This window comes from Pseudorca crassidens, chromosome 10 (genome assembly GCF_039906515.1).
Source record: "Pseudorca crassidens isolate mPseCra1 chromosome 10, mPseCra1.hap1, whole genome shotgun sequence".
In the NCBI taxonomy this organism is placed as follows: domain Eukaryota; kingdom Metazoa; phylum Chordata; class Mammalia; order Artiodactyla; family Delphinidae; genus Pseudorca; species Pseudorca crassidens.
This window is the reverse complement of record NC_090305.1, coordinates 41,752,581-41,770,131: the sequence shown is the minus strand read 5'-3', so window position 1 is coordinate 41,770,131 and position 17,551 is coordinate 41,752,581. Positions and strand designations below refer to the sequence as shown.

Sequence of the window (17,551 nt, the reverse complement as noted above, 5' to 3'; positions counted from 1 at the left end):
CAAGGACCCTGGCGGCCGCTAGTTGAAGCAACACATGCATCCAAGGAGGAAGATATATAGATCCCTGAATATACAGAAGAGAGCCTCTCACAACCACCTCCCCATTCCACACACCCCCACCAAACACACACACACACACACACACACACACGGGAAGGGACTGTAAATTGATCAGCAATAAAATTTCTCATTCTGTTGAGCCCTTGAGAATTCTTTAGCCGCGCAGCACGGCTCGTGGGATCTTAGTTCCCCAACCAGGGATTGAACCCAGGGCCACGGCAGTGAAAGCGCCAAGTCCTAACCACTGGACCACAAGGGAATTCCCTCTTCTCTGATTTTGGATGAATCTTAACATTTTCAGTGAGTAACCAACAGACAAGCACTGAGATATTTGCATTTTAATGATATCATTGACTCCATAAATGTATAACGAATATTTGAAAAATTTTTCCAACAAACAACAACGCAGCTGAGGAGTCCACTCTTCAACTCCCTCCAAATTTGCAACTCAAGTATAAGAATTGTTAAAGACTGCATGATTTCCAACTTCAAACCAAAAATCCCCATTATTCTCTCAAGTCTCTTTCAAATCAGTTACGCTGTAACTGACACCTCTCTGTGTGCCCTGAGCACTTTATTTGTGTAACTGTATAAGCCATCAATGTTAAATTACTTACATATGTCTGTTGTGCCTGTAGAATTACCTCCTTAAGGGATAGAAGAATTCAGCAAAGAGCCTTACACAAACACAGTAAGTACTCAATAAATGTTGCTTGAATTTAAAAAAATAATAATTATGAGCTATAGTTGATAACCACAAACAGTAAAAAAAAAAAAAAAATGGCCTGGATCCAAGGCTTTTTCAAACGGAAAAGATGTAAGAATCAAAATTTATTATTAGCTTGGAGCAGGTGTGTTAGACTGAGGACATATTCAATGCTTACAAAGTCAATTTAAAAACCAAATCATTTCTGGGCTTCCCTGGTGGCACAGTGGTTAAGAATCCGCCTGCCAATCCAGGGGACACGAGCCAGGGCTCGAGCCCTGGTCCAGGAAGATCCCACATGCTGTGGAGCAACTAAGCCCGTGCGCCACAACTACTGAGCCTGCACTCTAGAGCCTGCAAGCCACAACTACTGAGCCCGCGTGCCACAACTACTGAAGCCCCTGTGCCTAGAGCCCGTGCTCCGCAACAAGAGAAGCCACCGCAAAGAGAAGTCCACACACTGCAAGGAAAAGTAGCCCCCGCTCGCCGCAACTAAAGAAAGCCCGCACACAGCAAAGACCCAACGCAGCCAGTTAAATAATTAATTAATTAATTTAAAAATAAATAATAAAATAAAAACCAAATCATTTCTATATATAATCCTCTAATTTCAGTTCTCAGTCCTGCTCCTCAGTCCCCCTTTCTTCCTCGGCTTCTTCATCCTTTTCTAAGACGTGTCTTTTCTAGCTTAATAAGCTCAGAGCATTGTTTCTGGTCATGGCAGCATATTGCTGTCACCATTCTTAGGGAGAGATGCCATCCAGCCCTCAGCTGCCTGGAGGCTTAGCATCTCTTGGCTCCAGCCCAAGTCACGTGACAAAACAGGTGACCTCAAAATCAAAAATGAAGCGCCATGGCCACCCACCCTCAACCACTTTTACAGCTGGGCACTGTCAACCTGATACCAAGGAAAACTGCCTAATTAGAAAGTGAGCAGAGACTGGCATTCCACATGTTGGGTTTTTTTTTTATCACTGAAGTATAGTTGATTTACAATGTGTTAATTTCTGCTGTACAGCAACGTGATTCTGTTATGCATATCTATACATTCTTTTTCATATTCTTTTCCATTATGGTTTATCAGAGGATACTGACTATAGTTCCCTGTGCTCTACAGTAGGACCTTGTTGTTTATCCATCCTATATATAATAGTTTGAATCTGCTCATCCCAAACTCCCAATCCATCCCTCCTCCAACCCTATCCCCCTTGGTAACCACAACTCTGTTCTCTATGTCTGTGAGTCTGTTTCTATTTCACAGATAAGTTCATTTGTGTCATATTTTAGATTCCACATATAAGTGATATCATACGGTATTTGTCTTTCTCTGTCTGGCTTACTTCACTTAGTATGATAATCTCTAGGTCCATTCATGTTGCTGCTAATGGCATTATTTCAATTCCTTTTATGCCTGAGTAATAATTCCCTGTGTGTGTGTGTGTGTGTGTGTGTGTGTGTATACACACACACACACACACACACACATACATCTTCTTTATCCACTCATCCGTCGATGGACACTTATGCTGCTTCTACGTCTTGGCTATTGTGAATAGTGCTGCTATGAACATAGGGGTGCATGTATCTTTTCCAGTTAGAGTTTTCTCTGGATATATGCCCAGGGTTTTGTTTTACTTCAGGAGAAAACACTACAATTATGTGCCTTCATCTTAGCCCATTCTGTGTAAATCCAACACTGTTTTGGAAAATTCATCACCCGGCCACAGAGCAGTGCAGGACTGAGTGAATGACTGAATGGGGGAGGGGTGGAGGAGGGATGAGGAGCTACTGACAATCTCTAAACGTTTAGAGAACCCAGGACTGACTGAAGTTCGTACTGACCTAAAAAATATATTCAGAGGTGTTGACCTCAAACTCAGGGCACCATCTCTATTACAAACCTGCTAATTAAAGAGAAAACAAGAAAGAGAAAGTTATATAAACCTACAACTTATTCAGCACAGCCACAATTTTTCTGGTAAGTGGGAGAGAACCATATGAATTAATAAAGAGTAACAATAGTTTACTCTTTTATACTTTTTTGAAATTGCCATCCGAGGCAGATTTTGAGTACTATAAAATTATCAGTGTCCTGGTTTATTTACCTAAGTCAGCCTTAAGTAATGCATGGTTGTTTTTGAAAACTGATCCACTCGAAAACGTGAAACCACTGGTCTGAGGATACGCAAAGTGACAAATTCTGAAAGAGTTCCAAAATCATTTTGAGCAGAGGCATTGCTGTCAAAATTTCCCTTCGGATTTAACAATTTGCATCACTAATTTGTGATAGATTTTCACGTTTATCTGATAAAATATCATGGATGTTTCTTTATGGGACAAAAAAAAAGGAAGGAAGGATCTGTTTGCATAGTTTATTCCAACTCTTTCAGTGTTTAAAATGGAAAGGTGATTAGAAAACGTCACAGACGCCAAATTTCTTTCCACCTCCACTTTGAAAATAATTATTATTATCTGGAATTAAAATGTGAGTGGAAGGCAATTATATGTTTTCTATTATTAACCCCTCTCCCTAACAAAAGAACAGGTAAAAAGTTAAGACAGAGAAAGGGCCTGTGATAGGAACGTGGCAGTACTTGTAAAGACAACCAAGCCAGGTCTGGGGTAGAAACTGTCAGCTCTCCACCCTCAAGGCAGAGTGGCCCTGTGGGGCTTCTCTTTGAGGGGTGTCTCCTGTACCATTTTCACAGTGACTGTGACAAAGAAACTCACTGACTGATAACACAGATTAAGTCTGTGTTAATCCAGCGGTGTGCTAGGCAGAGCACTAAGCCTGGCCCCGAATTAGGCAGAGACAGAGAAGGGAACAATGGCCTGATTGTGTAAAGTCTTAAGCCTGCGTGGGCGAGAACTGGCCTCTGTCACACTTCTGTTGTGGGTGTATGTAGTTATTACCCCCAAAAAGCACTAACTGTTCATAACCAAGAAGGAGGACTTCTAGGCGCACTGGCTGCCTGGCTTGCCAGAAAGAGCTTTTTTTCAGGACACACTCAGAAGCACCAAGACGTGCTGTTATACAAGGGCATTTCAGCAGGCTTCAAAATTGATCTTAGATTTCATTAAACAAACCCACTGCCACAGAGCACAGACACTGATCCCCATCTTGCAGCTGTACAGAGGGCGACTAACCCAAACATTTAATCCAAGTCTAGCCTCTCGACTTTGTGGGATGATGATCCTGCTGACGGATTGGATAAGCTGTCCATCTCCTAACTCTGAAGCTCTGTCCCAGTGCCACTGAGGGTTTTGTACTAAAACTGTCTTTTAGTTTCTTGTTCACTCAAGTTTGCAAAGTAATTCTCCAGAATGTGCAGTCTCTGGCCATGTTTGTTCGGCATGCAGTATTACTTGCCCCATAAGAGAAATAAACTCATGACTTCTTTGGCTGTGCTAATACTAATAGCATTTCCTTAACTTCATCCATCCCTGTTCTACCTTCACAATTTTTGTCATCCTGGCAGAGCACCTGTGTTCTTTATTATTTACCTCACTCTTTTAAATCAACTTTGTTGAGTAAGATTTATTTTTAAATCACTAACATGAATAGAAAGCCATTATCATCACCAGATATAAAAGATAAATATAACAATCAATACAATATAGTGCTATTAAGTTTTACAGAAAGCAACCTAAAGGGAGTAAAAAAAATTTTAAATAAAAAGGAAAGAGGATAACTTCCTCGCTCTGATTCAATATTAAAAACTGCTGCTTTGCAGTACCACTTAAAATCTTCTCTAGCAGTGCTGGTGGCGTATGCCTTACACTTTGGGGGAAAAAAACTGAACTAAACAGATAATGATACAGTACTGTGATGTAAGTCGAATTACAGCATAGACTATAAAATTCAAATTACTAACCCTCTGGGCAGGACTCATGATGCACTAAGAAAGTCCACCCTACACTTGTGGACAGCGAGATAGTACTCTGGGGTAGTACCTCTTCTCACGTATCCAGAAAGCATTTGTCTCCAAGAGCTAAGAATCAGTGAGCAGAGAAAACAGACAAAAAGTCCGGGCATGAAAGCGGATGCGCTTCACCACAGAAAACTGCATCAGACCTTAACTTGAAGCCTATAGTACTATCTCCCTCCCTTGAGCAGGGAACATTAGGAAACGTCTAATTTTGCTCCTGGAATCAAAGCCGACTTGAACTTCAGTCAGCTCTAGCCTCTTACCCTTTAGCCAGGAATATCCTGGAGGTTTCCCACCTTCCACATGGGCAGGTGCGGGACCAAGAGAAACAGCGAATCTGGGCTCAAAGCCACAGGAAGCTGCTGAGGGGCTGTTAGGAGCGGGCTTGGGGGTGGGGATGGCTAAGATCTCCTCCTCAGTGTGTTTGGCATCCCTGGGGAGCTTCCTAGCAATGCAGCATCTCCAGACCCACCCCAGACCTACTGCATCAAAATCTACATTTTAACAAAATCCAATGGTAATTCATGGCACGGTCAAGTTTGACAAGCACTGATCCAAAAGGGCTTAAGTAGTCTGACACCAACATCTCGTTTGCCTCCCTCCTCCATGGGCAAGCGACACTTTCCGGAAAATCAGGAACTGAGGAAGGCAACAAAGGTCCTACCACGACAGTGGCCAGTGCTGGCCGTGGCCCTGCTACAACCCAGGGACTGGGCAGGAAAAGCCTCTGATCACGGAGAGGGCCTTCTCCGCTGGGGCTGCAGAAGACACACGGGTCTCCAGACACGAGCCCCAAACCCTTACAAACACCTGCATCCACGCAAAGTGCGGGTCCTCCCACTGCCTCTCAGGCTGCAGACTCTGTAACCTGGATTCACCTACTCAGCTGCCTAGGAAACTCACATTAATGGGATTTTATGGGCCAGAAGAATGAGAGAGGAGACATAGGGAGATTTGCCTGACCTGGAAACAGCTCCAGACCCACGTTCCTGTTGGTTATAGTAAAACCATGACCTTGTTCTGCTCTGTCATCTGTGCAGTTTTTTCACAACCACAAAGAAAGGCCCCTCCACCACCACCACCCCATTCCCACCACACACACGAGCCAGAGCAAGGCTTTGCCAATAGGCGAAGGGGGAGTTTAACTCCCCCAGCATTTCTACAAGAGCCTGATTAAAAGGGAGCAGATCTGCAGGATCCGTCACAAAAGTCCAACACCTGCAGAAGGAGAGGTTGAAAATGAAGCAGGGAGAAAAGGAGGGTAGGCATCCCAGGGAGATAAAACACTGTGTGACCTGACACGACTACAGTGAAAGCTCACCTCCTCTTATCAACATGCTGGAAGGTATAAATGGACATGTGGAAAGAGGCACGTAGCCCTTCTTTCTTCCTCTGAATATTTGAAAAGACACAGCTGATGTGGAATCTGGTAAAACTGGCCGCTTGACAATGCTGAATTCCCACAGAGCATCTCTTCCCATCAGAGTCAATAATAGGACTGCAACCTTCAAGCTTTATGCGTTCTCTGCTCCCAGATAATTAAAGCCAATACTTCTCCTCTTTCTCAAGTATTTCTGGACCCCTGCTTCTCTTCCTTCCTAATGCCAATTTCAAAATGACTATTTGATTTCTTGGGACTGTGTGATTTCAGCGACCATTTTTCAAAGTCACTGCTTCCTTGCAGAGTTCATAGCCAGCCAGTCTTTACAACTGAGATCATCCCTAAGACAAGAGAGAGCAGTTTCAATCACATACGCCTTAGGTAAGGGAGACGCAGGACAGCCTTAGAGGCAAGGCTGGCCTCAGGGGTCCGCCCCCTGCCACCCTGCAGTGTGAGGGGACGCTGCCCATCAACAACTTCTGCAATGAGGGCAGGGCCGCGCTCTGTACTGCTTGCCACCCCTGTACCAGGGTAGCCAATACGCAGGGTGCCCAGTGACCGGGAGCCACGGCTTAAAAAGATGAGTTGGGTCAACCAGGCCTCATTTAGAAATGGCAGCCAGATGCCACAGCAAGGGCAGAGGCCCAGAAGTGCGTGGTGAGAAACCACAGCAAACCGGGTCTGCAGAGGCCAGCTCCAAAGGACAGAGCACCCAGAAACAGAAGAGAGAGGCCAAGAAACCACTCAAATGGTGTCAGATGTGGACCCCGGGGCAATGCTCTTAGCAAGTCAGCTCCACCCCACACCCCAACCTTACCATCAAATCCCTTTTACTTAAGCAGAGCTGACCCCCCTGCAACCAAATAAGCCATCGTAAACAAGCCTCCCAAACTAATTTTTTTCACTCTTTCTAGTACTTGCAAGGGAAGAAATAATGCTCATGACAAATAAAGGTAGACGCTATATCAAGAGCATATGGCTTGGCCTAAAGACAGTTTCCAATGGATGGGATCTGAGAGGTGGTAGCAATTTACAAAGTGGAGGGTAAAATCATTCTTTCTTCACCACGTTTTCAATCAAGTACTGATTATTATTGCTGCCTTATAACAGTGACCCACAGGAAAATACTATTATCCGGGCCTTGGGGTTTCTGCAGAGGACATCAGATTGAAAGAGCCAGACCTCAGGGTCACTGAGAAGGAACCTACAGATTTTTGTAGGAAAGCAAAACAAAACACAATGCTGGTGTGTAATAGGAGAGACAGAAAAGGATTATCATTTTTATAAACAATAGATTACATATGGGCTTATCCTCAGGACATTAAACCGGAGTTCTTGCAAGGACTGAATTCCACCACTAAAGACAGGACCCCTGGGAGCTGCCACTTTAACTTGAAGTAATTAATCAAACATGCTCCAACAAGCCATGGGACCAGTCTGCCCGGGGAATGCTCTAAGGGCTATAAAACCCAAGGTAAAACCAGGGTACCCATTTAAAAGTGAAAGGTTAAACAGGATATAAACACCCTGCTAGGGCGTTCACTTAAAAGGAAGCAACATTACAGTGAAATCTGAAAATCAAAATAAACTCACAAATATGCCACACAAATAGTTCAAGTGGGCAGACCTACCCGGGGCCTAATCAGAACTGAATGAAACTGACAGAAATATCTGGACGGCAAGCAGGTCTGTTCACTGCAGCAGGGAGACAGATTCTCAGGGGAGCAGCCCAGGCAACCAGGCCACAGCCAGGAGAAACCAACCCTTCCCTAGGGCGCTTTCCCCGCCACAGCAGTCCCCCGAGATCTGGACAAATGACCATACTAGTAGCCCTCAATGTCACCTCCAATCAAACGTGGGGGCAAGCTGCGGATTTGCCAGTCCGCAGCTCCACCGCTGTGAATCAGACTGAACCAACTTTGAGAAAGTTATCGCCTAAAAACTGTCATGACATTTTGGGTAAATACATATGAGGTGACTAAAGTATTCAATAACGGCATTAATTTCATCCCAAAACATATACATAGCTTTCCTCCAAGAACATCTATCCAGCCATATTTACTAAAAATTGTAAGCACCAGCATCAGAAGAGACAAATGAACAATTCAGGTGGAATCATTTTTTCTTACCATTTCGGGACACATCAAGTTCCACCAGCTGCATGAAGTTTGCTATTTCTGGAGGGAGCCGCTGAATTTCGTTATCGCTAAGTCCAAGCTTTCGTAACTTGACTAGCTGGAAAAATTGCTGAAAGACAAAATAGTTTCATGTAGGTCTCACATCTATTTGCAGTGTAAACTTTTTGCCCAATATGAAATTTAAAAACAATATGTCTTTTAAAAATTAGTGACGATTGCACCAATGTCAATTTCCTGATTTTGATATTGTACCAAAGTCATGTGGCCATGTCACCAACAGGGTAAACTGGGTACACAGGCCATCTCTGTGTACCATCTACAATTATTTCAAAATTAAAATTTTTTAACAATGAATAAGTAACTCAATGAGAATAGTAATGACTCCTTTATATTATCCAGTAGGTGGTCACATTTTCTACTTATGGAACCTGATATGAAATCTGCAATGTTAAATAAAGATATTTGAAAATTAGAGTAAAATATTTCTTAAACATTTTTAAAAGAAATTACTGTGCATTAGAAAATATATAAATATCCCACAAATGTGTGGAGGAGAAAAAAATTATTTTTGGCCAATCTAAAAAAGAGCCTGCACTGGATCCTTCCATTAACCACGGCACACAGAGGTGCCTTTTGCGCCACACCCTTTAAAAACTGTACTAAAATAGCATTAAAGGAATTTATAGGGAGATGGATATAGATATAAAAATATGAAATAAAGGCATGAAGACAATTCAAGATGAGAGGGAATGAGAAGCAAACTAGACATGCAACAAAATCCTTGAAGCTAGAAAACAGATAAATTAAATGACAGCTAACGAAAGAATCGATACAAAGCTGAAATTTAAGCCTATGGAGTGAGTAGCCAATAGCAGATTAGGTCCAGGTACCTCTGAAGGAAGGAGAACTGTCTGAAAATGGATATAAAGACAGTTAGGCCCCCATAAGCCCTCCTCTCCCCTGCACAACCAGGCAGGGGACTGGGAATTTCCCCCAGAAGAGCTGACTGCAAGCACAGCTAAGGGCAGGGGTGAGGCACCCAACTGGAAACAGGGGGAGGGGGTCAGAGCCTGCTCACTGAGATCCACCCCCTTCTCCCTGCAGCCAGGCTCCCAGCGGGGGAAACAGACAGACTTACAGACACGGATTATACAATAGGGAAGCCCCAGGTTACAAGCCCCACCCATGCCCTCAGAGCTTCAATTCTCTCCTTTTTTACTTCAAGTGCCTGGATCTCATTTAAACAGAGCCAAGGTTCTCCAGACACTTGAGGAAAGCCCTTTACATGCAAGAGAGTGGGCACCCACACACATCTCAGAAGAAACAAATGTGATGTAGGGAGCAGGAAAAACTTCACCAACCAAAAAAAATATAATTAATACCCACAGAGAAATAAGAGGAAGTGAAGCAGCATGATGCCATAAAAGGCAAGCTTCAAAGAATAAACTCTCAGAAATTAAACACTAGTGCAGCATCAATATAAGAATCCAATAAAAGAGATGAAAAATAAAGTTAACAGAAATCCCTCAGAAAGTAGAAAAGAAAGACAATGAGGTGGAGAAACGGGACAGAAAAAAATAGGAAAATTAGAGGATCAGTCCTCAAGGTACTATATCCAATGAATAGGTATTACAAAGAGAAAGAAAACACAGGGACTGCAGAGCATGAGTTTCCAGTTTGAAACGGCCCAACACGTGGACAATAAAATGAATGACACAAAACACATAGGGATACCAAGGAATATTATAAAAGTTCATAACTCCAGAAGTAAGACGATTCTAAAAGCTTCCAGAGACCAAGGGGTTGGGGGGGGGGGGGGCCGGGAAGGGAGGCCATAACAAAGGATTGGGAATCAGAATGGTGCTGGACTCAACAGCAACCTTGAAAGTAAGAAGGCAATGGAGCAATGCCTTCAAAATTGCAAGAAAACATTATTCCCAACCTAGAATCACATACCCAGCCAAACCATCAGTCAGGTATGTGACAGAATAAAGACATTCTCAGACACGCATGGTCTCAAAAAATTTATCCTCCTTGGACCTTTCTCAAGAATCCATCGAGGGACTTCCCTCGTGGCACAGTGGTTAACAATCTGCCTGCCAACGCAGGGGACACGGGTTCAAGCCCTGGCCCGGGAAGATCCCACATGCCGTGGGGCAACTAAGCCCGTGCACCACAACTACTGAGCCTGTGCTCTAGAGCCCGCGAGCCACAACTACTGAGCCCACGCACCACAACTACTGAAGTCTGCGCACCTAGAGCCCATGGCCTGCAGCAAGAGAAGCCACCACAATGAGAAGCCCGCACACCACAACGAAGAGTAGCCCTCACTCGCCGCAACTAGAGAAAGCCCGTGCGCAGCAATGAAGACCCAATGCAGCCAAAAATAAATAAATAAAATAAACAAATTCATTAAAAAAAAAAAAACAGAATCCATCAAAACGTGGAAGTATTGGGTTGGCCAAAAAGTTCATTTGGTTAGTGACTATGTTGTTCAATAAAATTCTTGGTGAAAATGAAAAACGTGTCTCTTATTTTCACTTAAAACTGAATGAGTTTTTTGGCCAACCCAATGAATCTAAAAGGAGGAAGATCTGAGATCCAGAAATCAGAGAATCAACAAAACAGAGACAAAGGACAAAACAGTGAAGGAATTCCAAGATGGCAACCGAGCAGCAGGTCCCAAGAGCAACCTGTCTACACTGAAGAAAATATGAGGGCTCCCATAAAAAAAATTAAAAATACCAACACATGTGAGGGGTTATCTGACATGTTTTGGAAGTATCAGGAAGATTTATTTGGTGACAAATTAGAAACTGAAACAGAAAACAAAGCAAGCAAAAAAGGAGGGAGTTATTAATTCCAGAAAAAATACAGAGTAAAAGAAGATATAGTCATAATATAAATATAAAATTTGGTTATGAACAATACTTATACAGTCATAATATTTTAATATTTATATACTGTCAAAAACAAAATTTATATTATGTCAATACTGAGAGGATGGGAAAGAAACTGCAAGTGCTAAAGACTCATCTTCCATAGAAGGAAATCAATAAATAACTAAAAAGTGTGTGTGTGGGGGGGGGGATCAAACAGTAAAATCAAGCCATTTAGCAATGTGGAAGCTAATGTCAATAGAAATATCCCAGAGCTGGGGGTTCGCAAAAGCCAGAAATTGGAGTGGGAGAGGGGGAGGGCAAGAGGCTTACTGGATTTTTAGAACATTATTTGCATATATTACCTTGCTAAAAATAGAAATTGAATTTACAAAGGAAAAAGTCTCTACTAAGATGACAGGGTGCTCCAAATGATAGTTGCAAAGGATGGTAACATTTAATAAGCTTCATCATTTCTTTTCCTTTGGTAAAAGGGAATGTAACTTATACAATCAAAAAGAAGGCATCATCTTTGACAACCAGTTGGGCAATACACAAAACGTAAAAAGTTTTTCAAGTCCACTGACATCATAACAATACTTTGGGGCATCTATTCTCCTAACATAATTGAAAATAAGAAAAACCAGCTACGGTGCACAATATGCCTTTGCATTCTTATCATTACAAATGAAAAGCATGTCAAATAAGGGAAATGCTTAGCATGTTATTAATAACTCAATACCAAGCAAACAACAAAAACGATTACTGTAAAGACCAGAGAACTTGAAAAAGATTGACGACGCAAATATAATTTTAAAAGAAGACAAAATGGCAGGTACTCTATGGAAAAAAGCACGCGTGCATGTTGAAAAGGGAACAGGGGGAAAAAAGTTATGCTAGGCAACAAGGGAAATGCATGAACAACTTTATTTTTTTAACAAAAAAGATGTTTTAAAATAAAACAAACTATGAATCTCAGCAAGTGAATGCTACCAATTAGCTATATATGACAATGAGCGTGCTCAGCAAAAGGACTAATCCTCTGGAGTTCTTTAATCATAGGGCTGAAATTTAATTTCTTAAGGAAAGGTATTGAAATTTCTTTATGTGGGTTACACTAAAGCATTAGCTGACACAAAAGCCATTCAAAAGAGTCACATTTGAATAACTGAGCTTATGCCAGTTGTTCAAAGAGTCTGACAGTTTAATAATGCATCGATGTGTTTACTCAGGCATGAAAAGCTCACTTTGTTTTCCAGGAAAGGCATAACAGCAACAGCACAAAAACCATCACCAAATCCATACATTCAAGGACCATTCAGAAATAATACAAGAAACCAAGTCAACCAGGACTTAGATCTACAGTGAATAATAAGCTAGTTGTATGTCTGTGGAAATGACAACCTGCAAATCCCAACGTCCAACAGAAATCCTAATTTAATCCTAATACTAATTTTAAATCCTAATTTAAAGCAAGCAAATTTAAGTTTTGTTCTGCATAGTAAAAGCATCCTCAAAAAGGACCTGTCACAAATACTACTTTATTCAACTGGGGATGCACATACCAGATGGAAAAACAACCCTATCTGACAGCATCCCACAACGAAAACAGTGATTCCTCAATCCTTCCCTCATTATCCTGATGGGATCTTAGTTCGGTGTCCAAATGCTTTAAATTAACTACATTCTATAAGATAGACACAACGCCACTAAGACTGATTAAATCTTCAAGTTTTCAACTTCCGCAGATCGTCATGGAAGAAAACTCCACAAGCTTATAAACGCTTCTGCCTTCTCTCTGAGATGAGCCAGGGCACATGAGGAACAATTCCTGTAGCCCTCTTGGCAGGAGGCCTCAGCAGGGTGATCATGTGACGGGGTACACAGACACCATTCTTCAACCACACCATGTTGATTACAGCGCACTGGCCCACTTAGAGCACATTTTGTACAATGACATGGAAAGAAACCCAAATTGCCTTGGCTTGCTTTGCTATGCCACAGTCTTCTTATAGCCACCATTGTTTTTAGTAGATACAGAGTCTTTAATCTGGTTGAACAGAATGTTTCTTTTTCCCATTCTCCATTTCTGGCAAGATTCTTTTTCCTTCTCTTGATAGTGTGAGTTCCTCCCTTCTTCTTAGGAATACTCAGTCCTAAGAGAGCTGTGTCCTTTGCTATCACTATACGGCCAATGATCGATTGTCCCCCACTGCCCAAATGTCCCCATAAGGTGAAGAAAACATGAACCACTGTTACAGATTCACCTGGGAGATGACAACATAAAGAATGTTATTAAACTCCTGAAAAAACTGTTTGAGCTGTCATGACACCAAATTTACTCACAGACTTCCTTCTGGGGGTCTTCTAACCCTTCAACTAAATTTGACCCCTTGCCATCCTACATAACTCTCATCACATCCCTACTCCTGTCCCCAGAGACCTGAACTGCCTTTGTGGTCAGCCTCCTTGGTAAAGATGTTGTAAATCAACGGTTCTAATCTCCAGGTGAGAATAACACTTGTTACAGTATTTATCATTCGTATCATCTGGCAGTGTTCTTTTCTACGAGACTTACAAAAAGTAACTGTGACTTTATTACCCACAAATTCTACTCCTAGGTATATACCTTATAATGTTTTTTTAAACTCTCACATATTCTATTCCAGAATATATACAAGAACGTGGGTGACAGAATTGTTCGTAATTGCCCAAAACTGTAAATAACCCAAATACCCATCAATAGTAGATCTGACAGAGGTATATTCTTGTAATAAAATTTTTCACAGCAATGAAAATGGAAGCTTACTCTTAGTCATAGTATGGAGAAATCTAGAAATAATATTCAGCGAATGAAGCCAGACGCAAAAGAAGGCATACTGTATTATTCCATTTATATAATGTTGAAAAATCACCAAAACTAACTGCTTTGTTAGAGATGCGTACAGAGGCGGTAAAAAATATTTTTAAAAAAGGCAAAGATGTGATTACTATTAAATCAAGTTAGTGGCTGCCTCTAGGTGTGAGGGAAACATTACGATCAGGAAGGTCATGCAATGGGCATTAGGAGGGCTGCCAATGTTAAACCTTCTAAGCTGAGTGGCAGCTACGAGTATTCATTTTATAACTTGTTATATACTGTAAGCTGTACATTTATGCCTTATGCACTTTTCAGTATATGTGAAATATTTTTATTTCACAGTAAGAAAAGTCTTTTTAAAGCTTTAAACTACTTACTAATCAGGAAGAAAAAATACCAGACAATTAGCACCATGACATCAAATTCTTTAACTCATCAGAGTTAATGATAATAAAAAGCAATGGCATTATGTCTGGAGAAGGAGGAGAAATAAAACAACCAATAGTAACCAAAACAACAACGTTAGAATGATCATTCTGTAGCCATTATGATATAGCTGTCAACCTTTACTGAGGGATTCTCTGTGCTCAGCAGTGAGCTAAGGACTTTACCTGGATCACATACTCTAGTCGTCTCAACGCCACCACAGTGCTAACACCTACATGTATCAGTCAGCCACTGCTGCATAACAGACCATCCCGAACTTAGTGACTCAAAAGCAACATGACTTTTGGAAATTTCTCACATTTCTGTGGGTTTGCTGGGCAGTTCCTCTGCTGTTTTCACCTGAGCTCACTCATGCAATTACAAGCAGCTGGAGGGTTGGAAGGGCTGGAAGACCACCCTGGCCTCACGCTTATGGTCTGGCAACTAGTGCCAGCACCCAGTTGGAGCACCTCTGTTCTCCACAGGTCTCTTTCCTCTCCCTTACGATTGAGTGGCTTCTTACATGAAGCTCTCTGAGTAACATTCAAAAGGGACAAAGAGTCTGGGAGGACTCTTGGGGACAAGACCTTAAAATTTGCACCATGTCATTTCAGTCCATAGTCAGGGGAGTGGAGAAATAGTCTCCACTGGCAGATGGAAAGAGCAGCAAAAATCACACTGAAAAGAGGCATGGGAGGGGAGAAATCTGGTAGATTAAATGGTCCACCGCAAAATGAGGTAGGGGCCTCAGGGGTGCCACAGAAGAACACATAAAAACTGCACAGATTATCCTAGAAAATTCTATGGTTGATCACAGAGTAATGATTTTTCCCAAGGAAATTTAAACAGAAAATATAATAATATACTGAATAAACTTTGGTTAAGACATGACTTTTGATACACGAGAAAGTTAGGGATAAAAGGAAAAGCCCAAGAAATATTCACAGAATAGTTAAAAGATCCACTGGCTAAAGCAGAGAATTCAAATAATCATATCCCACGTCCAGAATTTGAATTTGAAAGGGTTTCAGCAAACACTCAAAAATAAGAGCTATTGATGAAATAAGCATCAATAAGATACTTTTTCTAATATGTTTTAGTAAAGAGGGATGAAATGGTAATGTCCCCAGGTGAATCACTTGACTTCCCTGGTCCTCTGTGTCCCTGTGTAAAAAATAAGCATTAAATGATTGAAGGGCTGTTTTCAGTTCTAAAAATATTAGGACTGCATTTCAAAATACCTTCAATGTACCATAAGAAACATGAAAATCCTATTAACGCACAATACAATAAGCATGCAGTTAAAAATGCATAAAATTACAGAAAGTAGATTAGTGGTTGCCTAGGAAACAGGAAATGACTGCTAATGGGTATGGGGTTCCTTCTGGGGCGATGAAAACATTCTAAAATTAATTGTGGTAATGGCCGCACAGCCCTGCGAATATACTAAAACCATGAATCATTCACTTTAAATGGGGGAACTGTATAGCCTGTGAATTAATCTTAATAAAGATGTCAAATCACACACAGAATTGGTAGACAATAAAGAAGGAATCCCCTTTGGTAATGAAAGACTAAGCTAGGAACACACAGACATTTTATTTAAAATTGAATTATAGTTGATTTACAACGTTGTGTTAGTTTCAGGTGTACAGCAAGTGATTCAGTTATATTTACATATATATACACATATATATATATATGTTCTTTCTCAGATTCTTTTCCATTATAGGGTATTACAAGATACTGAATATAGTTCCTTGTGCTCTACAGTAGGTCCTTGTTGGTTATCTATTTTATATATAGTACTGTGCATCTATTAATCCCAAACTCCTAATTTATCCCTCCCCTCCACCCCACTTTCCCCTTTGGTAACCATAGGTTTGTTTTCTATGTCTGTGGGTCTATTCCTGTTTTGTAAATAAGTACAATTGTCTCACTTTTTTAGATTCCACATATAAGTGATACCATATGGTATTTGTCTTTCTCTGTCTGACTGACTTCACTTAGTATGATAATCTCTAGGTCCACCCACATGGCTGCAAATGGCACTATTTCATGCTTTTTTATGGCTGAGTAATATTCCATTATATATACGTACCGCATCTTCTTTATCCATTCATCTGTCAGTGGACATTTATAATAGGTTGCTTCCATGTCTTGGCTATTGTGAATAGTGCTGCAATGAACATTGTGCATATATCTTTTCATATTAGAGTTTTCCTAGACACTTTTATTTAATCAAATCCCCATATGCACCAGTGAGGTAAAGTTTTTTATGTTCAGTTCACAGATGAGGAAACTGAGGTTTCAGCAATATTTCACGGCTCCCTGATACTGCTGCTAGTTAATAACATTCTTTCAGGCATAACAGCATTGGAGGATCACAGAATAATAAATTTTCAAGTAACTGGCAAACAAAAAACATTTGTGAAACTATATTCTAAAGAGCTAAGTGAAACAAAGTCATGGGAAGGGGAAATTGGGGCTAGGATAGGTATTACACTAAAATGTTGCCAGCGCTGTAGGAAAGAAAAGAACATGCTAACAAGCCCTCATGGCAGGGGCACTGTGGCCAATTCAATCCAGGCAGAGAGAGCAGACGTGAAAGAGAAGAAATCTAGATAGGTAAGAAAGTGAGTAACTTCTAGAGGATCTTGGGCCTGGAGAGGTAACTCCAGATAAAGCCTAAGGCCAGGGGAAAGGCTGAAAGAGACAGGAAACCAGGAGACAGAGTGTGATACAAGTTTATAATACGACAGAGCAAAAGGGGCACATCAAGAAGAAAGGCTTGGTCTACTTTTGGAGGCAAAGGAGGAAACATCACCCAGCAGCAGGGCAGCCCTGGTGGAATTCAAAAAAGACTGACTACACTGTCTATTCAACTGGCAATTCGAATTTTCTGAACGATTTTCAGATAGATACAGAATGGAATTCAAAAGAGAGTCACAGATACTAAAGAATTTGAAACACTGATTCACAAAATGGGAAGCTCATATCCACACACTAGTGCGTTGGGCCAAGGTACAGATAATAAACATGAAATGAGATAAAAGGTTCAATCCCTTCAGCAAAACTAATACAAAGCAGGGAGAAATATATTTCCTTGCCCACTGATTTGCCCATAAAACAAATAAATGAGACAGACCACAGGGAAAAAAGTCTCCTGTTC

At 41.2% G+C, this 17,551-nt stretch overlaps 1 protein-coding gene across 2 annotated transcripts in view; it reads right to left on the bottom strand.

Annotated features, from left to right (window-relative positions):
- LRRC1 (leucine rich repeat containing 1) overlaps positions 1-17,551 on the bottom strand; it is a 127,551-nt gene that overhangs the window by 73,950 nt on the left and 36,050 nt on the right. For both annotated transcript variants that reach the window (XM_067753436.1, XM_067753435.1), the window contains exon 2: positions 8,206-8,323. In XM_067753436.1, coding sequence (XP_067609537.1) covers positions 8,206-8,239 — 34 coding nt within the window. In that variant the 5' untranslated portion in view covers positions 8,240-8,323. The remainder of the gene's footprint in view (positions 1-8,205; positions 8,324-17,551) is intronic.